The following is a 25,288-nucleotide window of genomic DNA, read 5'->3' on the forward strand; positions in this document are numbered from 1 at the left end:
AAACATTTGACTAGTTCCTATCACACTATTATATATACCCTAAAGAGAAGCTGAAAAACCCAAGTGTAGCCTGCTGTGATTGCCAAGTGTTACACATCATGCATACAATCGCTCCATTTTTAGATCACACCCACAAGTATGAATGTATGATCTTTGCAATCACTCTGTTTGTTGGGTTGGGTTGCTTAACTTTTTTGGGGGAGGAAGAGCAAATAGTTAATTACAAACAAAATGGAGAAGGCAGTTCACTCATCGACGACGTCTGGACCGGCTGTTCCAGGGGATGCAACGAAGACTGGAACATCCATAATCGACACCGCCGCCTCCGCCGTTCAAAGTTTTGCTCCGGTTAACCAAATCCACCAACATCTCTGCGCGTATGTATAACCAAATCTTTATGTTTTCGACTTCTTTTAATAAACCTATTTCGATTTGGTTTATATGTCCAAGCGTAGTTACACGATGTTTTATGTAGAAAGCATGCTATTTAATTCCTTGTGATGGCAGGTTCCATTTCTATGCTGACGACATGACACGACAAGTAGAAGCTCACCATTTCTGCAGTCACGTGAACGAAGAGATGCGTCAGTGTCTGATCTACGATGGTCCGGATGCAAACGCTCGTCTGATAGGATTGGAGTACATAGTGACAGAGAAGCTGTTCATGACTTTGCCTGACGAAGAGAAGAAGCTTTGGCACTCGCACGAGTGGGAAGTGAGAGGGGGTTTCTTGTTCATGCCTGGTGTTCCTGGTGCCATTCAACGTCAAGATCTTGATAAAGTCGCAAAGACTTATGGCAAAGTTTTCCATTTTTGGCAAGTTGATTTGGGCCATGAGCTTCCCCTTGGTTTACCTAATATCATGATGGCTGTTACCCGCGATGGCCAGCTTTTCCACGAGATGATTCAAGGTTAGAAAATTCGTAGATTAGTTAGGTCATTTCTGACTTTCAACGAGAGATTTCTTGCGGTTTTACGGTTCAGTTTTCTTTAAACAAAAAAAACAGACAGTGTTTAGGTTAATGTTGAAGAAAGGGTCTATCTAGTTAGGTACTAGCGCCCATAAACATGACTATTATCTTTTAGACATTGACGTTATGGCTATGCGTTTGATCATAGTCATTTTAAATCTAGCCGTTGACCAATTTTTTTTTGGACAAATTTAATTGTCAATTTTTTTTTGTTCAAAATCGCTTTACATATAGAATTTTCAACTTCTTCTTATGTAGAGTTAAATTTAGTGGTTTTGAACGGTCTAGCAAGCAATGATCTTGATATATACCATAATGTAGAAGTCATTCGTAGCATGGTTGGATATATATTGGTAAGGATGCGGAGACAGAGAAGCGGTTTAGGCGTTCCATAGAGAATCAGCCTATACTAATATAGCTGGTACTCGTCTCGATAGTGCGTAATGTAGCAAAGATCATTGGTAATTTTGGATTGATTTAGGCATGGATCGAAGAAGAAAAAACGGCTTAGAATTTTGATAGAGAATCATCCTAGACTGGTTTAGCTATTAATGGTATTGATATCGCACATTGTAGCTAGTTATGATGATTTGTAGTTGATCATATTTGGATTTAAATTATGGATGCAGAGGCAGAGAAGCGGTTTGGGGTATCAATAGAAGGGGAGAAGGAGGCAAGGGCGCATATAACGGGGCCCGAGCTCGGGATCCATCCACTGGCCAACGGAGGAGGAAAAGGGATGAAACTAGAAGTTCGAGAAGTCGATATCACGCCGGTTGACTCTGTCGCCAAAGTCATTCTCTGATTTTACTTATACCTTTAAGTCGAATAATGCAACAAGGTCTACAAAGCAATGAATGTTTTGATAAACCCAAAAAAAGTACAGGAACTAGAAAACAAGACACTTATAGCTTGAGATATATAGTTCGGTTTTGGTTTTATTTTTTTCAAAGATCTTATTTATAAGTAGTAATAAAATAAGAAAGAATACCTTATTAGTAAAGAATGACTTGGTCTTGGAACATGGCCTAAGTACATTTGTTTAATATATAGATTTTTGTTAGAGTGAAAGAAAAAACATCTTGAATTAAAGGGATTTTGCAAAAGTAACCAAGAAAAGCACCATATATAGAAACATTGATTAGTACAGAAAAGGTTTAATTAAACACCATAATTTGGCCAACTCAGCCTCGAGAGCTATACTACATTGACCAAATATTGATTTTTAGATATCCAAAAATCACAGGAAGAAGTTTCTACTCACCTACGTACGTATGCATATGGTTATAAAAATCAAGAGATTATGAAACTAATAAATTGAATTTGAGTACATCATGACTTTTATCCCCCAATCAAAAATTCTTTTTACAAAACACCAGCAAACAATATCTATTAATATAATACATTATTTGCGTGTGACTTTGCGACCTTTCTCTCTCTTTTCAATTGAGCATGGATCATCAAATCAAGAACACCACACAATGATAAAGAACAATAACAATACATCAGATTCGATCGAGAGCCATCATCATCATCATCATCCATGGAAGCAAAAACCAACCGTTCTTTTACTTTTCCTATCTCTTCTCACCATCTCTCTCCTTCTCCTTCATATCTCCCAAAACAAAATCATCCTCATCACCACCACCACAACAACAACAACCACTTCCATCTCCGATCAACAAAGCCGTCAAGAACCCTCCAGAGACGACACATGTCTCGGCCGCTACGTATATATCCACAAGCTACCATCTCGATTCAATCTTGAAATCCTTCAAGATTGCCAGTCCATTACAAGACCAAAGGACAAGATCAGTATGTGTAAGTATCTCAAGAACTCAGGATTCGGACCTCTGATTAGTTCTGACTACTACTACTCTCAGAGCTGGTACGCGACTAATCAGTTCATGCTCGAAGTGATTTTTCACGAGAAGATGAAGAGTTACGAGTGTCTGACGAGTGACTCGTCGCTTGCTTCGGCTGTTTATTTACCTTACTATGCTGGTCTTGATTTCCGGCGAAAACTACGGCGGCGTAACGTAGCTGCGAGAGACGCCGCCGGGAAGGAACTTGTTAAATGGCTGAAGAAGCAACCTCAGTGGAAAGGTACGCCGAGTTTTTTTTTTAACTTTTTATTATTTCGTTTTGACCCCTAATATTTTAAAACGTTTACAATTATTGCTTCTAGCTTTGATTTAACCAATAATTAATCGAATTATTCAAAGCTAGCGATGACTTCTCTTCTCTCCTTTTCTACCGACGACGACTTTTTATGAAGTACTCTCTTTAGCAATTAAAACTAATTATAAGTGAAAACTACACATTAAAATACGATAACGTACCAATTAATTTTCTAGATTTGTTATAGATGAAGTGAGATTTTAATATACTATAAAGTTTTAATATAAATGTGTTATTTTTTTGGTGAATATATAAATGTGATTTTTTAGTCCGTCGGTCAATTACATTGCTGACATAAGTTAAGTATAAAAAATAATTTTGTCAGTTAATTATTACTAATTTCAGTAATTTGAAATACTGATACATTAGGTGAAGACCATTTCCTAGATCCTAGTAAGGGTCGGACCTCAAGTTCTCAACTACTAATAAGTAATAACTAATAACTACTCCCTTTGGTTTTTTTTACTTGTCATTCTAGAGTAAAAGTTTTGTTTTCCAATACTTGCCATTTTAGATTTTCAATGCATATCTTTGGTAAAAATACCAATTATATCTCCACTATTTTGATGCTTTGACCAATAAGAAAATTAGAAAATGTAATATTAAAATTTTATGTGTTGTTTTTTATTGATAAAGTTAGAAAATAAAATTTCAGTTATCTCTAATTGAAATATAGGTATGTCAGGTAAGGACCATTTCCTAGTAACCGGTCGGATATCACGAGATTTTAGACGAAACTCCAACAAGAACTCCGACTGGGGAACCAACTTAATGCTCTTACCAGAGTCACAAAACCTCACTTTCCTCACCATCGAAAGGAGTCTAACGAGCCACAACGAGTTCGCGATTCCTTATCCTACTTACTTTCACCCAACGTCAATCTCCGAGATCATCCAATGGCAAGACAAGATCAAGCTAACGAACCGGACGGTCCTCTTCTCATTCGCTGGAGCTCAAAGACCAAGCAGAAACCAAAACGGTTTGGTTCGCACTGAAGTTATAAAACAATGCAAGAGTTCATCTAAAACGTGTAGATTTCTTGACTGTGACGTTAAAGCCAATAGCTGCGATGATCCGATCAGTCTGATGAAACTTTTCGAGAGTTCGGTTTTTTGCTTACAACCACCAGGGGATTCGTTAACCAGAAGATCGGTGTTTGATTCGATTTTGGCTGGTTGTATTCCGGTTTTCTTTAACCAAGGAAGCGCATACAAGCAATATGTATGGCATTTACCTAAGAATAATAGTGAATATTCGGTTTATATACCGGTTAAGGAGCTGAGAACCGGAGGAAAGAACAAAATCGAAGAGATTTTGCGTGGAATACCAAATGAGAGAGTGGTTGGTATGAGAGAAAGCGTAATAAAATTGATTCCGAAGATTGTGTATGGTAAACCAAACCGGAACAAACCGGACGGGGAGGTTTTTGAAGATGCTTTTGATATTGCTGTGAAGGGAGTGGTAGAGAAGATACGAGGGATTAAGAGAAAACAAATTCAAGAGTGAGGACCATATTTCATAATTAGACGAAACAATGTATATATATGTCCTACTCCTACATTTATTATTGTTTTTAGTTGTTCATTTGTCTTGTAGAATGTTTTTATTCTTTTATTTAAAATTAAATTAGTGTAATTAAAAATAAAATTAGAAAATTTTACTTATTTCGGATACATAACAATTCTATGCAAAAGCGAGAGTTCACCAAGAAATGGTAAATTCTAAAAAACAAAAACCCATTTTTTCTGGTTAAAGAATGCATTTATATTTTTTTGCTTATAATTAAAATTAGGGTCACTTTTTTTTTTTTATATTTCTACCTTGTTATAAGTTTTGTGAAGATGATCAAAGAGAGAATACATGAAAGAACACTATACCAAAATGATAAAGCTTTGCAATAATCTTGCCTCTTCATATTGTCAATAACAAATTGATCAAACAAAAAAAGTTGTACACACTAAGAAAACACCGTTTCTTGTGGTTCACAACCATATGACCACTTTGGATGAATAATAAATGAATTGTAATAAGAAAGATGATTTGATTATTACTAACCTGAGATCTATATTGATCACATACATCTAATCTCGACATGAGAAAACGTCCACGAATGATCCATTTTAGTGTTACCTCTTTGAGGCTCTTATTTCATGTCTTACGGTTACGGTTAGGGACAGAAACAAGGTAAATTAGAGAGAAGAGACGTCATAGAATCTCGATACGTAATATCTTAGCTTTGATTAACGTTTGTCAATGCTTGTTCAAACATTACTAGTCTCCAAAGTAACTTTTTTGGTGTTTGTTTTTTGTTTGGGTTAATGAAACTAAGATATATAGCCCATAATTTTTCATCTGAAATTTTCTCAATTGAATAAAAAAGTCTAGCAAAATACAAATTCATAAGCCCAAGAAAGTTAAAATCATTCAAAAACGGTCTTTGTAAAGGTGATGGATTAAATTTTAAGAACAACAACATATCAAGGGTAGAAAATCTCTTCAAAGACATTCTTTGGGCTTCGATATGTAAACTCTCAAATCTTATACACCCCTTGTTCTTTCTATGTAACTGTTACATATTTTGGCAAAACATGGTCAAATAGACAAACACTAATGTTTTATTTTCAAGTTGTGCATATCTTACCATCAGTGGTTAACCCAAAACTTGTATCATGACTATATTACTTCTAAAAAGGTAATGAAACTACTGTTTTATGTCGACGTTAAACTTTTATAGCTATAATATGCATTTTTGTTTGTTTGTTAAAGAGTTTGATTGTATGTATATACGAGTACATGAAATTGGAATTGTATCCATCTCAATTATATATAATATATTTCTTCTTGTCCGTAACAGACTGATCACTTTATAAATAATTAGTTTGGCATACGTAAAGAGGAGGTGCTACGTATGCACCATGCGAAGAGAGAAGAGGGCAGATGTCAAATGCAATTGATACGTGTCGCTCTCCTAAACACTTGCATTATAATAAAAACCCAACAAAACGACAATAATAGTTCAAAATCAAATCGAGGCGATAAGGAAAAATGGCTAGAGAGACCCATGATCCCTCCTTTGGTCAATTCAGAATTTAGAATTGCGTCATTGGTGCAATTGTAAGCTAACGGAACACAAACAAACAAAGAAAACATTTAAAGAAAATTAAAATCACAAAAAAAGAGTTTGAACATATTACCGATCAACCAAATTATGATGAGTTAATATGTAAAATATTCATTTTAAAATTAAAAATAAGATTTCACATTCTTTCATTGATTTCAACAAATTAAGGACTAGTTGACTATCACGAACATTAAAGATTAAAAACCTTAATCTACAAAAAAGAATCATCTAATTTGTTTGGTTCATTCGATAATTAGGATGTATAAATTAGTGTGTTCGAATCCGATTTATTAATAATAAAACAATAAAATTACCGATACGAGCAAGATGTCACATACGTTAAAAAGGGTGGGGGCTCACTTCACGTGGAGACTTGGATCAGAAAGTAACTTAAAAGATGCGGAACCCCGAAGGTGCCGATGGCATGGGGACCCATTCACGTACACCCAAACACAAACACCAACAATTCCCTCAACTCTTTCTCTATATAAACACTTCTCTCTTTCTCTTTCTTTCTCACACACAAAATTACAACAATACACATAAATCAGTCGAGTCTCAAAGGCTTTAAAGAGAGAAAACACAAATCACTCAAAAAATTAATTTAAGTCAAAGAAGAAGGCAAAAAAAGTGAGAAGCAATATGGCTGCAATGTCAAAGGTCTCTCTAGTATTGTCATTGTTAGGGTTTCTGGTGATCGCAGTCATGACTCCATCGGCGAACGCTTTAAGGAAGTCACTCGTTCTCGGAGGGAAGTCAGATGTTGCAAACGTTAAGGCCAACAGGGAAATTCAAGAACTTGGAAGGTATATACATACATGATACATTCACATATGCATATACTGATATACACATATTCGTATTATGAATTAGAGATGTGATGTAATTATGTGATCACAGGTATTGCGTTGAGCAGTTCAACCAAAGGGATCAGAGCGAGGAGGGAAAGGTAGAATCCATTGCAAAATCAGACACAGACATGTCGAATCCATTGAGGTTTAGCCGAGTTGTGTCAGCTCAGAAACAGGTCGTGGCTGGGACCAAATACTATCTAAGGATCGAAGTGACTCAACCCAATGGCTCCACCAGGATGTTTGACTCAGTTGTGGTTATTCAGCCATGGCTTCATTCTAAGCAGTTGCTCGGTTTCACTCCTGTTGTTAGTCCTATCTACTAACTTCATTTCATATTCGACTTATGTCATAACACAAATTTCCATAATATGATCATGAAAAGACAAAAGTTGTACGATATGAAGCTATTAACAATGGTTAATAGTTGGTTGTAATGATGTTTATGTTGTTAATAAATAAAAACAAGATGTTTTGAAGATATGAAGCGACTTGGTTGAGATATCAAAACCATTAACAGACTTTGGAATGTTGCATCTCTTTACAAAAAGCATAACTTAAAAGGGTTCAATTGAAAATTTTGCACACATCTGATTGATAGGTAGAGTTGTAAATAGCGGAGCCAAGAAAGCTACAAACAGCCTTTTGAAAAGATGAACTTACCGTTAAATATTAGCTAAACCTGTTATGCTGGTTTATAGAGAAAGTAACCAGTTTATCAATCAAAGATCTCTTGAGCCTCGATTATGCTGTGTTGCCTGAGAAAATCACAGAGTTGTGAAGTTTAAGATCGTAGATTCAGAGTGAATGGAAAACCAAGAACAGAAAGAAGAAGAGATGAGAGCAATAATTGTTTTGCTTACATATCATCTTTTGCGACCCGGTAATACTTTTCAGCATGTTGCCGTTGGCCAATCATTTGAGCGAAGCGTTCATCATGGGTAATGACTATTAGTTGGAAATTCTCTTGGCCCTTTCTGTCTTCCATGATCCTGGAGAATGCAATGACATAATGTGATCCAATGTTGAGAGACATGGTCTTAAAATGTGTAACAACATTATAGGGAAAAGGCAGGGTAAATATCATAATAATGATTCCAGTGTTTAAATAGTTAAATTCCTATGTAAGAGGAATTCTATGTACCCATGTATCATCATCATAAGTCATTAAAGGTATGGATCGTAATTCTTACCTAAGAAGAGCTCCTGCAAGAGATTCTGAATTGGGCCCATCCAGGTTTGTAGTTGGCTCGTCAAGGGCTAATATTCCACAGTTTAAGCAAAATGTCTCGGCTAAAGCCAACCTTATTATCAATGAAGCAAGAACCTGCAGGAGAAGACGAAGAAGAAAGTGATCACCTGAGTTAAACAACGAAACTTAAAAGATTATTGAACAGATAACGACATTTCTACAAGAGCAATTTTAGAACAACTCGCCTTTTGACCTGCGCTGCATCTTCCTCTCATTTCAAGTTCTGTATCACCAGTCTGCATAAGAACCTAAGAAAAAACAAGGTTTACCACAATGCTAGTAATGGTGAACAAATGGTAAAGCATGTTGTCAATTCTGTAGCATACCTTGTAGCTGTAAGAGCGGGTGCCTGCACCTTCGGAATCTGAGTGTATTCGTATGTAATCCATATCTTGACCTCTGTATGTCTGCTGCCACAATTCCCTTATAATCTTATTTATTTCCTCCATTTTCATTGTGTGGAATCGCATTAGTGCTCTGTATGTATTCAATAAGATGGAAATCTATCTTAAAAACTACAGATTGAAGGTTTAGTGTATATTGAAAAACAACTAGCCAGAAGCTTATATTAGGACTCGAGAAAAGCTTACTTGTCAAGGGCATTGTAGTATCTATCCAAGTCTTTATTTGCCATTTCAGTTGTCTGGCCAAAATGAAATGTTCAATTTAACATAGAGTGGAATTTGTTGATCATTCAGGCATTGCCATAAGGTAAACATCTAACCTTTAGCTGGATCAGTTGATCAAAGTGCCGCTTATCTATGTCCTTGTATTGTGCCTGTTTTAGCTCTACTCTGTTTTTTGAAATACTGCTCTCGTAAACAGACACTGTTCCACGACACCGGTTCAGCTACAGGAAAAATATAATTATTCTTTAAGCACAATAAAATAGGCTCTGAAACCTTTAAATGGATAAATTATCATCAGATAATCCACAAAAACACAGGGTTACTCGACGTTCACACATATCAGTTGCTCTGCGAGTAATGGTATTCAGTGAAGAAAATCTGTTATCTATAAATGACCATTACTAAATTTTATATTTTGGCTCTTGAAACAAGGACAAAATTTGAAAGAGACAACTTACCTCGGATATTAAATACTTAAATCGGAGAAATGCAAGATCTTTACACTTACCATCACAGAGAATAAATTAATAGCTAACCATAGACACCAAAATCAAATCAGAATGACTGCTATCTATATATAAGAATCTGCTTACCTCTGAAAGAAGCCTTTCCCTTTCCCGTGATATCTTTACCATTTCAGCTTCAACTGCAGGAATCCCACCAATATTCAATATTTGCTCTTCCAATAATTCAATTTCACGTGTAAGTTTCTCAACTTCTGCTTTTGTTGTCCGGTAGTTCAAGTTATCCTCTATATTTCTTCTGAGTTGATCTTGATTCCGCAACAAGTCTTTATTTCTGTTCAGTTCACCTGCAAGCTCATTCTTTCTAGCTTCACAGCTCTGAAGCTGAGTTCCGGACAGCCGCTGCTTCTCTAGAATATCATTTAAGCGCTCTCCTTTCTTCAATTCATGATACCTAGTGAAGCAGTTGTAAGCATATCTGGTACACATGATAGTAATGAATTAACCTTTGGCTAGCAGAACATACTCATTTATCTTAGAACTGGCCTTGAGTAATGCCTCAACTTCCTGTTGGTAGTTTCTCTTTTTCTCAGCCAGTTCTTCATACTCTTGATTACGTCTAACCTTCATATCATTGTAGTCACTCAGCAACTGCTCCTTTTCCTTGGACAACGGGCCAAGTGCCTCGGTCAAATACTGAAATAATGAAATGAACAATAAATTCAAGGATTCTACATTTGGTGTAACAGAGAAAATTTGAAACAAGAATAGGAACAGAAGACTGAAGTTTACTTTTTGCATGTTTAGAAGAACTAGTTGAACACATTTCAACGAATGCACAAAAAATATACTTTTCAAATACCAAAAACTTAAACAGTTACAAGCACTATACCATACAACTCGAGAGGATGTTATTGTGACCCATTTATTATGTATTCTCTACATATCTGTGTTGCATTGCATTGCATTACTAGTAAGCAAATTTAATCAGAAAGACAATGATTCGCTAATCTGATTTATCACATTCCGCCCATTGTAGTACTCTCATTCATGATCTTTATAGTCGCCAACGAACAACGGACTTTGATATAGTGACACACAGAAATGCATGTGGATAACAATAAAAAAAGCTATCATAAGACGCACCTTCACGTCAAGGTCAAGTTGACTTTTCTCCTCGGCTAAACGCTCTAGGTCTTCTTCTGCCTTTGTAACGTCGCGTAACAAATTGGCTGCCTTAGCCTGCTCCTCCCTTACTGCATGCCATCTGGCCTGGAGGCATGATATATCACGTTCCATGTAAATCTGGTCATCTCTAAGTTTCTCCAGCTCATCGTGCAATATATCCCTGTTCATGGGTACAAAAGGAAGAAAATATTGGAAAATGGGTCTGCCGGACTAAGAAACGTCCAATGAAGAGAAATATATGTTTCACCCTGCATAAATTCAGTGCACTTACTTGCTGCTTTGGAGGCTATTTAATTCTGACAAGATTTCTTCCATAGTTTTAACCCCAAGACCCCTGAAATCGAGATTATATTCAAGATCTTCTATTTGCTTTTGGTAGGATACGATTTCCTGAAAGATCCTATCAGCATTTTCCAGGGGCTGCACCAGTGCTTCAATTGAGTCTTTTTCAGCTATTATTTGGGCTGAGATTCCTAATACCTGAAGACATACACATATATGATTTGAAATTCTATGAACTGGAATTAAGATTTTCCAGCTCGCAAACATAAGAACATGATTAAGAGGAAACAAAGCAAGCAGAAAACAGCAAGACTTCTAATGAATCTGATAAACTTTGCGGCTGCAAATTAGTTCTATCCAAGAAAATTACTAATGATCCCAACTCACATAATCGAGAGCTTGAGACTTTTGGTCCAGCTCTTCTGTATGCTCTTGCAAAGTTTTCTCAGCGAGAGGAATAACTTCACTAGTTAGTTTCGAATACTCTTCAAAAACTTCCCGTAGTTTGTCCAGCTGCTGAAATACAGAGTCAGCATTGGAAGACCCCACTGCTAACATTTTAAGATGCCCCACCGTGCTTGAAGCATTTTCCCTTTGCTGTATTTGAAAAGAAATTTACATACTCAAATAAAGAGACATACAGTTATTATAGAAGCATCATATAATTTGAATCATAAGGCAAAAACAGGGGAGGGGGAAGTTTGTGTAACCTTCTTAACAAAGCTATCCTCTTCGTCAGATGTAAAAGTGCGCTCGCAGCAAGGACAAGAATGACGTGAACGTGCTATCTCCTCAAAAGGTTCAAACATCTCGCGCATTCCAATTGCCATGTTATACTTTCTGCAAACACAGACCAGAAACAGAATACGCTTTTCAGTGCAAGACAGGGATGGGGGTGGTATGGAAACAGTCGCCAGTTTTAACCACAAACCTTTTATGTTCATCTCTTTTCTCCTTAGCTGACTCCAACAATTTGGGATAAGCATCAATGGTAACTGATTCCTGTTTTAAGGCCTGGAGCTTGGACTCAACGTATCTCTTCCTTGCTGCATAAAATACTCAAGTCAGATTAAGTGCATAGATATTTTCTAATGATCCACTGCGCATTGACAATGGATTTCTCATCTGTGTTACAAATATCAATTAAGGTACATTGTAGAAATGAAAATAAAAAAACAGGGTGATAGATGACACTCTATACTAACAAGGTCTAATAATTGGTACCGCTGAGAAAGTTGTCAAGAGAATTTTATTCACAGCTTAAGGCGCTAGTCAGAGAACTGACCAATAGATATCTAACTTCAAATTAGACACCAGTACTTACATTCTGTATCCTTCTTATGCTTGAATAGACTATTGTTTACTTCTTTTATCTTCATCTGCAACATGTCGACCTCCTTTTCTGCTTCCCGGGATTTCAAACTCAGCTCACTATATTCCCTTTCAATTGACCTAAACCAAAGAGAAACAAATACAACTAAATTTTTTGAGATGTGAAAATTCGAACACCTGAAGTAGCAAGCTTTCCACTTTTTTTTTTTTAAAGATCAATCCAGAATCGCCATAAAATAATAAGTTAAGTAAAAAACACCGACCTCAGAGCTTGAACTATTTCCTTCTTCATATCCTTCTCGGGAGGCAATCTCCCCTTCAGCACCCCTCTAATTCGATCCTTGCACTCATCTATTCTGGTAAATAGCTTTAGAGAGTGAAAACAATGGATTGATAAAAAAAGAAAGAAAAAAAAAAGCTGACAAAAGCACTGGTTAGTGAGATCACATCTTTTTGTGTTTCTTCTGAAGATTCTCCTGTTCCGTCTTCCATAAAGACAATTTCACTCTATCTTTAGCATCACCAGCCATAACGTCCCTTTCTCGATTCAGTGTTTTAATTTTACGTTCTATGCTGTATATATCACGCTGTTTCTGTTCTATTTTGGATTCAAACCCCCTTTCAGAATTCTGTTTAGTCTTTCTCTCAAACTCAAGTTGCTGTGCAAACGCAGATGATGGCAAAATAAGGCACATATACAAAGTCATCAAGACCAAAATCATGTAAGTAAATCAAGGGAAGAAAGCAGTACCACTTGTTTCTCTCTTTCATCAGTTTGTTTAACATCCACGGAGGAAATTTCAGATTTAAATGTATCACGCTCATTTTCTTTCTCTTCTATGCGTTTTGATATGCCCATCTGCATAAGTCACCATCAAAAGTAAAAGAGTTAAACTTTAGACTCGTTGTGGAGGATTTGGGTTGAGTTCCAAATGGTGAACCACACCTTGATTTCATCTTTAGCTCGTTTCTGAGCTTCGATGCTTTTCCAACGGTCATTAGCATCCATATAGCAATACCAAGCTGTACTTAGAGCAGTTTCATTTGATTTCTGAGATGACAGTCAAAATCTCTAACGATGTCAACATATGCAATACACAATTGACTTTCTGGAGAAAATAAAGAATGTGTACCTTCTTATCAAGCAAGTCCATCTCAAGTTCACCCAGTCTTGATTTTATTCGATTTGTGAGACTCAAAACTACCTCTGTACTGAAGGGGGTACTAGGAACATTTCCTAAATTGTGACGAGAAAAAATATTCTGGATGGTAAAATCTCTTTCATTCTTCAGCAGCATATGAGCCTATGAAAGTATAAAGGAAAAATGTTAAATCAAATGGAGAGAGAACTCACAATATTTAACTATGTGGTAGTTTATTTAGATTTACTTCAGCTTCTGTTTGTAGCTTGCTGATCTCCAGCATATAGTTAGTTTTTGCATTGTGAAGCGAAGAAATTGTAGTTTGTGTGTCATCCATCTCTCTCTCCATTTTTCGAATTTTGGTCTCCAAAAGAGCAATTCTTTCTTCAAACTTGCTTTTCCATTCTTTCAATTCTTCAATGGTATCTGAACAGCAAAATTAACAAGCATTAACAAGTTTAATCTACATAAAGAATAACAAAATGTGAGATATCTCTACAGAAAGGAAAAAGTAAAATTCATACAAATGCAGGGAGTCAATTTGTATAACAAAAAAGACCACTACTGTAACAGTGAGCACCCAAAAGACGAACCCCACCATCTAAAAGAAAGAAATGGCCTTAATATTGTGATAGTAAAAGAGAAAACCTTCATTTTCCTCAGGTAATGCTGCATACTGTCTCTGCTGCTCCTTAAACAAGGTGCTCCTCTCGGCAGTTTTTCTTGATACTTGGTCCTGTAGCTTTCTCAGATCTTTTAACATCATTTCCTTATTATGAACTTCAGCATCGACTTTCTGAATGCTGGTTTCCAGTTCCAACATCTGAACTTTTGAAGACTCTGTCCTTTCTTGATCTTGAGCAATGCTCTCACGAAGCTGTATAGGAAGTATGAGTATCATGGCATAAGAATAGCCCACACAGCCTAAGAACATGCATACTATATGTATACAATACTTAGATTGAATTGAAAGAAACAAAGAAGACTTTTTAATATGAACCGATTTTCTATAATCACTTTCAGAATTAAAACAATCTTGCGTCAGTGTTAATTTTGTTCCTTTGACTTAACAAAAAGAACATTCTGCTTCCGTGACCAGGGATACGGAAAATGAAAAGATAAAATCAATGTCAAACAAGCTAATGTTTAGCATACCTTATAAGCTGCATCTTTCAAGGTCTGCAGATTTTCCAACTTTAACTTAAAAGTTTTTATTTCCTGAGCTTGATCCTTGTGAAGTTTCTTAATAACTTCTAGAGCCTTTGTATATCTGTTTCATGGTGAACACACGTTACAGTTTCTGGAATCGGTTTCTTCTACAACAAATACAGAAAGGAAGTGATAGTTTTAACCGAAATATTGGTGATACCTGCTGGAACAGATACAAGAATAATGAGGAATATAAAACAAAGCAATAGTAAAATCATTTCTCCTACTCTATAGATAGCCTAACACACTAAGATATAAACTACATAGCTAAAAAGAAGTGCAACCTCTCCAGTGTGAGGATTAATGGTTTGAAGCACACTCTCAATTGCCTTGTACTCCATCTTTGAAGCCTTTTGTGTCAATCGAAATGACCTTATACATACCACATCCTTCCCTGCAGCTGTCTTGAATCTCAGCTTAATTTGCGCTTTTGTCTCCGTTTCCCCAGCAACCTATAACAATATAAGGACAAAATCAAAATACTGAATTCCACATTCATTTAACAATATAACAAAAGATGGAATTGAAAAAGCTCGCATGAATCAACAACAGAATTGAGAATCTAAAGGAAACAAACCTTAGGGTCATGAATGAAGCTGTGACCAGACCTTGCGTTCGGTGGTAACTCTCCTGTACAAGATACCTTCAAGCACTCTATAATCGTCTGCAGTCAAAAATCACGAAATAATAATAAAACAAAGCGATTACTCAATCAAATACGGAGGCGAAATTGGGATTGAAGTAAAAGAGAAGAGAAGAGAAGTGAAGGGATTAAAGAAGAGTTTTACAGTTTTGCCGGCACCGTTGGCACCGACGATTAGGGTTAAAGGTCTGAAGAAAGTAACGACGTTCTTATTTTCTGGGTCGAAGCTTCTGATACCCTTGATCAGCATTTTATCGACCGTACTCATCTTTTCGCCTTCGGCGATTACAGATACGGGCAAATTGGAGAAGACAAAGGTACGGAGGTGACGCTCACTGCACACAGGTTAAACCCAGAAAGGGTTTTGCGGGAAAATCATGAAAATTTCGACACTGGAAGCGGAAAAAAACTGGAAACTGGCAAAGAAGACTACTTGAAGCGCGACGGACCGGTTTAATAATCGAACCGAATTGTACCGGTATGGTATTCTTCCTTTTTGGGTTCAATAGAAGCGTACTAAAATATTTGGATCATTTTGAAAATAACTACAATTTCAGGGGCTTTTATTTTTAGTAGACTCTAATTCTCATATACCGAATTTTCTTTTGTAACAGTTCGAACCGGATCGAATCAATTTTAATTTAAAACATATTAGAACCGATCTACACTATTTGATAGCTATTTAAAAAAACCGAAGATTTCAACAAAGTAAGCTGAACCGAAACCAAATCAAAATCACGGATTAGACCGACGAAATCCTAGAAAGAAGCATAGATTACTTTAGGCCTTGTAAGAATTAATAGGATCGATTAAGTGTTTGGTGAAGAGAAAGAAGGAACAAAGTGAGTGAGAATCGTTTGGAGTATAGAGAGAGTATACGAGAGAGTATGGGAGAGAAAGAGATATTATCTCTTCTTACTTCATTTAGAACATAATTACAATCTACTTATAGCCATATACAAAATATTATCCTACTTAGGTATTATGCACAGCTACACATGCGGATAGCGACATGTCCTTAAGGAGACATGTGACTCTTTATAAGTCTTCCCACTTGCATACTATCATTAACGGCTAGGAGGAGATGATTCTAGAAGATGAGTGACCGTTGGAGGCTGGTCTTCATGGACTGGACTTGATAAGCCTTCTAATGGTACGGACGGTCCAATGTGGTGGAGATGGTACGGACGTACGGACGTACGGACAGTGTGGTGTGATTTCATACTCCCCCTCAAGCTTGAACATGAGCATTGATCAAGCTTGGACTCATGCACACCTACCTCGTTAAAAACCTCAGTATAGAAAACCACTTGGGAAAAACTATACTTAAGGGAAAAAGAGTGTAGATGTCATGTGAAGACAATCATGGCCGAGTAAGGTCTTTGAGGCCGAGTTTAGTATGAATGTACTCACACACTTGTGGACTGGCTGCCTTGGTGAAAACGTCGGCCAACTGCTCAGAGCTTTCGGTATGACACGGTAAGACTACTCCAAGTTTGATTTGTTCTCGCACCTTGTGGCAATCGACTTCAATGTGCTTTGTCCTCTCATGAAACACGGAGTTCGTTGCAATGTGAATGGCGGCTTCATTGTCACAATGCATGGTAATGGGTTTAGGTGTCTCAATTCCAAGATCCTTAATGAGTGCCTTGAGCCACATCAACTCGGTTGTGAGCTTCCTCATGGCTCTATATTCCGATTCTGCACTTGATAGTGATACCACCTTTTGCTTCTTGCTCTTCCATGTGATCAGGTTGCCTCCTAGGAATGTACAATAGCCTGTAGTAGAACGACGGTCTCCCCGATCACCGGCGTAATCCGCATCACAACACCATACTAGTTCTGTGTTTGCATTGCGACCCATCCATATGCCTTGCCCCGGCGAGCCCTTGAGATATTTGAGGATTCGGTTCACCATATTCCAATGATGCACGGTGGGTTTTTGCATATGTTGGCTCACCTGATTAACAGCAAAACAAATGTCAGGTCTCGTGATAGTAAGGTATATGAGCTTACCAACCATTCGCCGGTATCGTTTGACGTCGTGAAATGGAGCTGCATCAAGCTCCCCCTTTCCTCCTGCCTTATAGTTCTCATCAAGAGGTGTTGATACAGCCTTTGAACCTAGTTTTCCTGCTTCACTCAACAAATCAAGGGCATATTTTCTTTGTGATAGAAACAAACCTTCATCAGACCTATATACTTCTATACCAAAGAAATATTTAAGTTCTCCTAGATCTTTGATATCAAAAACTGACTTAAGGTAAGCTTTAGTATCTTGAATGCCTACCTTGTCACTTCCAGTTATGATGATATCATCAACATAAACTAGAATGACTACAATACCTTTATCACTTGGCAAGGTGAATAGAGTGTGATCAGCTTCTGATTTGCGAAAGCCTTTCTCAAGTAGTGTGGTGCTTAACTTATGATACCAAGCCCTAGGAGACTGTTTTAAACCATATATTGCCTTGTTTAGTCTCAACACTTTCCCTGGTCCAATGATGTCTTCTAAACCCGGTGGTGGCCTCATATAAACCTCGTCTTCAAGTTCTCCTTGTAAGAAGGCGTTCTTAACGTCCATTTGCCACAATTCCCAGTCAAGGTTGGTTGCAAGTGAAAGGACAACTCGAACCGTGTGAAGCTTGCTACCGGCGGAAACGTATCACAATAGTCCTCCCCATACGTTTGTGTGAATCCCCTTGCAACTAGCCTTGCTTTGTAGCGTTCAATCTCCCCATCACTCTTATACTTGATAGTAAAGATCCATCTTGATGTCACCGCCTTCTTTCCTTTGGGTAAGTCAGCCTCGTCCCACGTATGATTAGCCTCCATAGCATTCTTCTCGGCATCGACAGCATCACGCCATTCTTTATGATTCTTGGCTTCCTCATAGTCTTTGGGAATCCAATGAGCATCAATCTGGCCAAGGAACGCCTGATGTTGTGGAGGAAAGTGAGCAAGGGTGCACACCGCTTGAATCGGATGAGCCACGGCAACATTGTTGTAATAGACCCGAGTGTTGCGCCAGTTGGAGGGAGGAAACTTGAGTCGTTCACTTCGTCGAAGTGGTATAACTTCCTGTGGTGTGGCCTCATCGTCAGTCTCCTCTTCGGTGGGCACATAGTCTTCATCTCCAGAGGCATTGTCCACCGGAACTGAATTTAAACCATTTTCATCATCGGATTGTTCATCAAGGTCAGGAGAGAGATTATCATCGTGAGGTTCCGGAGTTGGTGTTGATGGTGCATTGACTGTAGGAGCAGGCGTTGATGGTGCATTGACTGTAGGAGCAGGCGCGGACGTTGGTGTAAGATTGTCAACACCAAGTCTCTCGAGAAGGATGCGAAGATTATTGGCTCGGTCAGACGGTGAGGTGGACAGGTCTCGAAGGCTTTCCCAGTTCTTTTCCTCATAGAAGCCTTTAGACTCCACGAACTTAACATCACGTGAGACAAAGACTCGCTTCATGTCTGGTTCATAACACTTGTAGCCTTTTTGAGTGGTAGAGTATCCAATGAACATGCTCTTCACACTCTTAGTGTCGAGTTTGTCTCGCTGTTCTCCTGGCTTCAACACATAACACACACACCCAAATACTCGTAAGTGATCAAATGAGGGTTTTATCTTGTTTAATACCTCAAACGGAGAGATGTCGCGAAGGATTTTGGTCGGTGTCCGGTTTATGAGATAGCAAGCTGTAAGAACAGCATCTCCCCAAAACTTCTTTGGGACATTTGTGTGAAACATCATGGATCTTGCGACTTCCATGAGGTGCCTATTCTTCCTCTCAGCAACACCATTTTGTTGGGGTGTATATGGACAGCTTGTTTGATGAATAATCCCATGGTTTGCTAGATATTGCTTGAAAGCATGGCTTGTATACTCTCCACCATTATATGATCTCAAAATTTTAATCTTTGCATTATAATGGTTAGTCACATATTTTTGAAAATTAGTGAAGGCTTCAAGGACCCTATCTTTAGAGGGAAGTAAAGTTAACCAAGTATATTTTGATTTTTCATCAATAAAAGTAACAAAATATTTTTGATTTTCTCTAGATAAGCAAGGAGATGTCCAAACATCTGAATGAACTAAGTCAAAACAATTTTCATAAATAGTTATAGATTTAGGAAAAACAGCCTTGCAATGTTTGCCAAGAATACAAGCCTCACACTCATCATTTTTAAAAGAAATATGAGGAAACATTAAGGATAAAGCTCTAGTGTGAGAATGTCCTAGCCTAGCATGTAAAATAGAGTCATTAGGTTTAACAATAACCGAATTAAAACAAGATGCAGAAGAAGAAAATAAATTCAAGTCCTCAAGCACATAGAAATCATCCTTGGAACCTCCTTGGCCAAGAACTTTACTTGTCTCAATATCCTGAAAATGAACCTTGTTAGGACCAAATATTGCATAACAATTCAAATCAGTAGTAGCTCTTTTAACTGATAGCAAGTTAGAAGTAAAGTTTGGCATATAGAAGGCTTTAGTATCTTTATCAAATAATTTCAAATTTCCAATGCCTTTAACCGGCACTTTCTCACCATTAGCAATCACAACATTCCCATTAGCCGGTTTAATATCACTGATTAGCCTAGAATCACTAATCATGTGATGAGATGCACCAGAATCCACAATGAGAGGTTTAATTTTGTTTAAGGCAAGAAAGGTTTTACTGGAGACTTCCTTGAGGGCTTTGATGAGAGCATCGAGGTCCGACTTCCTCACCAGCTCCGAAGATGCAGCTAACGCCACTCCATTCCCCTCAAGCACTTGGCCACTTGGCGCTGAGGTTGTCACCTCTCCGACCATGTTAGCTTGGTGAGCCCTCGGTCCACCACGGCCTGTTCCTCCACGGTTTATGCGGAGGTGTGGGTGAAGAATCCAGAAGCGGCTCTTGAAGTGGCCGACCTTCTTGCAATGCTCACACACCGGTGGGTTCTTCTCCTCCGATTTGTAGTAGCCTCGGTTTGCGGAGGCCACCTCTGCTTTGTTGGCGGTCACTAGCTCCCCCTTGCCTCCAAATAGCCCCATGGAACCATGTTCCTTTTGAATTTGGTTGCAAACGTCGTTGAGGCTAGGGAGCTTGTCATATCGCAAGATATGCTTGATAAGGTCATTGTAGGAAGGGTTCAAGGTCAAGATAGGCCAAACACCTTGTCTTGTTCGCGCCTCTCGTTCAAGATGGCCGGATCAATGGTCGCCGGCCGGAGCATCTCTAGTTCAGCCCAAAGACTCCTAAACTTCCCAAAATGCTTGGTAAATTCCATATCTTCTTGATTGAGGTTGTTGATGGCCCTCTTAATCTCAAAGATACGGTTGACATTGGTAACATTACCAAAAACGTTCTTGAGGGTGTCCCATAAGTCCTTCGCCGTTTCGCAGTAGGAGTAAGCTTCAAGAATGGGGGCATCAAGAGAGTTTTGAATGATGGCTAAGACTCCTTGGTCTTCTTGGAACCATTTTGTTCCTTTCATCTCCGGCAAGTTCCTTGCCTTCCTTGGTGGTCTCGCCACTCGGAGCTTCGCTCGTCTCAACGTGAGACCAAAGGCCTCGGCCACAAAGGGCTGTTTTTGTGGTCCTTGCCCACAGAAGATAGTTCTCTCCCTTGAGAGTCACCGGAACAATCATGGTTTTGACACTTTCCATGACGAAGAGAGCGTTAGGTAAAGCTATTATCCAACGGTTAAAGAAAATGACTTTCAAGTCGAAACAGAAAATGAAAGAGAGGGGAAGCGGAAGTAAGTGATGAACAAAAAGTTTAGAATAAAGAGCAACTAGGCTCTGATACCATGTAAGAATTAATAGGATTGATTAAGTGTTTGGTGAAAAGAAAGAAGGAACAAAGTGAGTGAGAATCGTTTGGAGTATAGAGAGAGTATTGGAGAGAAAGAGATATTATCTCTTCTTACTTCATTTAGAACATAATTACAATCTACTTATAGCCATATACAAAAGATTATCCTACTTAGGTATTATGCACAACTACACATGCGGATAGCGACATGTCCTTAAGGAGACATGTGACTCTTCCTAAGTCTTCCCACTTGCATACTATCATTAACGGCTAGGAGGAGATGATTCTAGAAGATGAGTGACCGTTGGAGGCTGGTCTTCATGGACTGGACTTGATAAGCCTTCTAATGGTACGGACGGCCCAATGTGGTGGAGATGGTACGGACGTACGTACAGTGTGGTGTGATTTCATAGGCCTGGGCATTTTAACCAAATCCAAAACCCGAACCGACTCGAAATAGGCAGTTCAGTTCGGATTCGGATAGTACTAAATACCCGATCGAATTTAGTTTCTTTGAAATTCGGATATCTGATCGGGTTCAATATTACCCAATACCCGAAATAGATACAAAAATGCATCTAAGTGGGTTTGAACCCAATAACTTAGACATTTACTAGTGCACCATAAACCATTTTGCAACCTTAGTTTTATGTCAATGAAAATGTTAACTATATATAAATAATTATGTATTCTAAAAATGATTTAATTTTCCATTCTCAATCTACAGAACCCATAATCGTTTTATTTTTTTATTACCCAGATCAATTTTACTAGAAACATGACAAACAGATCTACAAAAAGAAAAAAATGATAGTTTGTGGGGTTTGAAGAGTGAGTGAGCTTGGAAGATAAATATGAATCATATCGTATAATTTGCTATAGATATTAGATTTGTTAGGAAATTTGAAGGATCTAATTTTTGAAGTAGTGGTCATGGATAAACAAATCTAGGGGTTTTGACTGAAAAAGAGAGAGATGAAGAAGAAGAAGACAAGAAGAGGAAGATAAAAAGTATTCTTTTTTCTTTTTTTCACGATACAAAAAAAAAAGATTTTTTTTTTTTTTTTTTCATTTTTATGATTTCGGGTAATCCGAAATTACCCAAACCCGAAGACACCCGATCCGATATTTGAAAATACCTGATCGAGTTTTATATCTCTATATCCAAAAATCCAAAAACCCGAACATCCGAACCCGAATCCGATCGGATACCCGAATGCCCAGACCTAGATTACTTGATAAAGGACTTAATTAGTAACAGAGGCATAATAACTGTCATTTAATAGTGTCAATATATATACAAAGTGTATATCATCACTCTCTGTTTCTTTCCTTATATATGATTGATTTGTTTCACTCCTTGTTCTTGGAAGATCGGTCTTTTCTTTGACCACCAAGAATACGAGAAATCTGCAATCCTCTGCTAAATGCTTGGTTAAAGAGCATTCTTGTCAGCTTGTTTGTTTTGCTTTTTAATAAGAAAAAAACTGAAGGAAAGAGACTTTTCTCTTCTCTAGTAAAACCCTAGATCTACATCGCCGCCGCCGCCTTGTCCGTTTGCCTCTCCGCTGCCCTAGGTTTTCGCCGGCAGTGTGAGAGGGCTCTGCTTTCCTCTTTTCTTTTGTCGCTTCATCGTAGTAGTAGGTGACCCAGCTCTTCCTCTCCGGCGTGGCGGACGACGAGATCTCGGCTCGCCTTCCTCTCCGGTGACTGGTGGTGGTTCGTAGCTGCTCTGGGCGTCCTTCCTTGCAGTTTCGGGGAATCAGATCTGAGTTTTGGATCGCGACATTCCTCTGTTTTCCTCTACCTTTTCGCCGGAGACGTCAGCTGCTCGGAGGTTCTGGTCGAGTCATGGTCGAGTCGGGTCTTAGTGTCTTCAGGTTGTTGGGAAGGCTTCAGGGTGTGTCAGTGGCCGAGATTTGCGGACTTCCACAAAGCCGACGTCCTCATGAGAGTTTCCTCAACTTCCGATGTCATTCCGGCCAAGAAACGAGACAACAATGCAGCTTGGCCAATCCGGATACGCACCGTGAGGTGATGATATGCTAATTTGTGCTTCAATCCCTTATCTTGAATCGTTTAGCATTCTGGTCTTATAGGATTAGTACGGAAAAGCTTAGCTCTTGCAGATTGTTTTCGTGTCTCTTGGTCGGTTCAGTCGAATGTATTGTCCGTTTTAGGTTTAGGACCGGAACATTGAAAGCCGGGAATTCCAAGCTTTTCTGAGGATGCGCCTCTGGGTGTTAATGCTATTGGGACAAGTTCTACACGCTGATCATGAGGATCTCATAGCTTGGATTTGATTTGATATTCAATATTAGTTTTGGCCTTCTCTGTGCTAGTATTTGTTTTGAGTCATTAGGTCAATTTAGGTGGTTTAAGAGATGATTTCAAGCAAGTTTCAACAATACCATTGTGACCGTTACAGATGTACGGGGTCGGGTCACTCCGAGTTGTGGTGTGTTATCTATCTCGTCGTGGTTAAAAAATGCAATGGTTATCGATTAGGTAGCGTTGGTTCCACTTAGTGTTCCAGGGTTGTACTTGATCAACCATTGCATTTGCTTTTGGTCCAATTCTATAGAGGCGAATGTAATGTGCCTTGGATTTGGTTGTAATATCTCGGTTAATGAAGAGTTGTTGTTGAGCCAAAAAAAAAAAAAAAGCATTCTTGTCTGAAACTCAGACACGAAAGGGAACCATGCCAAGAACGCTACAGGAGTGTACAAAAGCAAACCCATCAGAATCTCATAACCTCGAGCTAGTGTCCTGACCGATGACCAGAATCCTAGCCTGTAGAAACTAGGTTTCCACAATGAATTTGTTTAAGGGGGGAAACAAATTCAGTGAAATAATCTCTCTAGAAAGTTGATCTAAGCTTTGAAATTAGAAAAGGGGAATTGATCTCGAAGAACTAGGGTTTATTGCTGAGAGCAAGGAGAGAACTGAATTATTGTATTCAATATTCGATTATTTACAATGGAGAAGTCTCTCCTTATTTATTACATGTTCATAGATTACACAATATATTAACTTTCCTTATGAGATGAACTAAGATAAGGAAAGTTGCTTCTTTTCTTGAGTCGGCCGCCGGACGAAGTGGAAGTTGGTTCTGCTTCTTTAAGGCTGGGCTTCCCTCATCCAAACAGGCATAAAATAACCTAATTGGGTCAGTTTAGTAACCGCTAAATATTGCTTAAAACAATGTCGATCGAGCATAAGATTGTCGGTATCTTATACAAAAGAACTCAAAATGTATAATGAATGTTCATGGAGTTAGTTACCATACCTTCACAATGAGTAAAATGAACAAGATCACGAACCATGAAGCTCCATAAATCTGTGAAACATGGAGAGTCAGTTTTTAAGAAAAACCAAGAAATTCAGTAAATAAGAAGAGCAATCTAAGATGAGTAAGCTCTCTCACCCACAAACTATGATTTTCCTGTTTAAAAGTGCTGAGTTGATACACAAGCCCGTACTGAAAGATGAAGAACCGTAAAGCCAAAATAATCTCGAGGATGATACCACGTTTCCCCGAGTGTCGAAGATGTCCTATTTCCTTCTCCCACCAAGACTCCCAACTCTTCTCTGGAGGAACACCAATTCCCCCTTGGTTATATATCATTTTATTCCAATATGTCCAATCATCTACAATCTTTTGCCACTCGAAACCAGAGGGATTGAATAAGAATGGTGTAATACCCGAACTCGATATCCGGAGCTGGTCAATGGGTTGACTTCTTGGCCCGACCCGAAACACTCTTTAAATGCAAAATCACCAGCTAACAACGCAGAATTAAGACTTCGCTTAACTAACCTGCAAAAAGAGAGGGGTGAGTAATTGATAATTACTCAGTGAGGGAAAGCCTTAGGGCTCCCGAAGTCTCCACACCCAAATATGCTTAGACAATCCCAAAGTCTAAACCTAAGACAAGCAGCAATCATTGTGTCCTAAATCCTGTGACACACAAACATATGCACACAACACACAAATGGAACTACGTCCCATAACCGTCGGATACAACGTGTCAACACATCCCAAAGTCTAAACCTAAGACAAGCAGCAATCATTGTGTCCTAAATCCTGTGACACACAAACATACGCACACAACACACAAATGGAACTACGTCCCATAACCGTCGGATACAACGTGTCAACACACGCTATCCTCGTGCATTATCAAACCCCTCATGCTTTCGCACTTCTTCATGCACCA

At 38.4% G+C, this 25,288-nt stretch overlaps 4 protein-coding genes across 6 annotated transcripts; 3 read left to right on the top strand and 1 right to left on the bottom strand.

Annotated features, from left to right (window-relative positions):
• The first annotated feature begins 61 nt into the window (after positions 1-61).
• Positions 62-1,917, top strand: LOC104786402 (oil body-associated protein 1B-like). Its single transcript, XM_010511817.3, has 3 exons — positions 62-377; positions 508-911; positions 1,601-1,917. The coding sequence occupies exons 1-3, from the start codon at positions 232-234 to the stop codon at positions 1,774-1,776; spliced, it is 726 nt and encodes a 241-aa protein (XP_010510119.1). The 5' UTR covers positions 62-231; the 3' UTR covers positions 1,777-1,917.
• Positions 1,918-2,384: 467 nt separating this feature from the next.
• Positions 2,385-4,799, top strand: LOC104786403 (putative xyloglucan galactosyltransferase GT15). The gene is made up of 2 exons (XM_010511818.3): positions 2,385-3,077; positions 3,829-4,799. Exons 1-2 carry the CDS (start codon positions 2,453-2,455, stop codon positions 4,656-4,658), a joined length of 1,455 nt encoding a protein of 484 aa, XP_010510120.3. The 5' UTR covers positions 2,385-2,452; the 3' UTR covers positions 4,659-4,799.
• Positions 4,800-6,789: 1,990 nt separating this feature from the next.
• LOC104786404 (cysteine proteinase inhibitor 2-like) lies at positions 6,790-7,605 on the top strand. Its single transcript, XM_010511819.3, has 2 exons — positions 6,790-7,079; positions 7,174-7,605. The coding sequence occupies exons 1-2, from the start codon at positions 6,916-6,918 to the stop codon at positions 7,448-7,450; spliced, it is 441 nt and encodes a 146-aa protein (XP_010510121.1). The 5' UTR covers positions 6,790-6,915; the 3' UTR covers positions 7,451-7,605.
• A 15-nt stretch (positions 7,606-7,620) lies between these two features.
• Positions 7,621-15,668, bottom strand: LOC104786406 (DNA repair protein RAD50). Of its 3 annotated transcripts, none has more exons than XM_087449757.1 (26): positions 15,411-15,668; positions 15,200-15,286; positions 14,907-15,074; positions 14,569-14,683; positions 14,062-14,290; positions 13,661-13,839; positions 13,405-13,575; positions 13,218-13,322; positions 13,023-13,130; positions 12,719-12,930; positions 12,535-12,627; positions 12,264-12,391; positions 11,871-11,985; positions 11,650-11,779; positions 11,327-11,536; positions 10,929-11,137; positions 10,616-10,817; positions 9,996-10,165; positions 9,599-9,923; positions 9,101-9,226; positions 8,967-9,019; positions 8,703-8,853; positions 8,562-8,624; positions 8,318-8,451; positions 7,988-8,116; positions 7,621-7,882 (listed from the first exon to the last, which is right to left on the bottom strand). In XM_087449757.1, the coding sequence occupies exons 5-26, from the start codon at positions 14,234-14,236 to the stop codon at positions 7,843-7,845; spliced, it is 3,228 nt and encodes a 1,075-aa protein (XP_087305883.1). In that variant the 5' UTR covers positions 14,237-14,290; positions 14,569-14,683; positions 14,907-15,074; positions 15,200-15,286; positions 15,411-15,668; the 3' UTR covers positions 7,621-7,842. The 3 variants fall into 3 exon arrangements, with proteins under 3 accessions (XP_087305883.1, XP_087305884.1, XP_087305885.1); XM_087449758.1 differs by having other exon boundaries at positions 13,405-13,508; positions 13,626-13,839; XM_087449759.1 differs by lacking the exons at positions 13,023-13,130; positions 13,218-13,322; positions 13,405-13,575; ... (4 more) ...; positions 15,200-15,286; positions 15,411-15,668 and having other exon boundaries at positions 12,535-12,622; positions 12,719-12,860.
• Between the last annotated feature and the right edge of the window lie 9,620 nt (positions 15,669-25,288).

This window comes from Camelina sativa, chromosome 5, assembly GCF_030686135.1.
Source record: "Camelina sativa cultivar CO46 ecotype springtype chromosome 5, ASM3068613v1".
Classification (NCBI taxonomy): domain Eukaryota; kingdom Viridiplantae; phylum Streptophyta; class Magnoliopsida; order Brassicales; family Brassicaceae; genus Camelina; species Camelina sativa.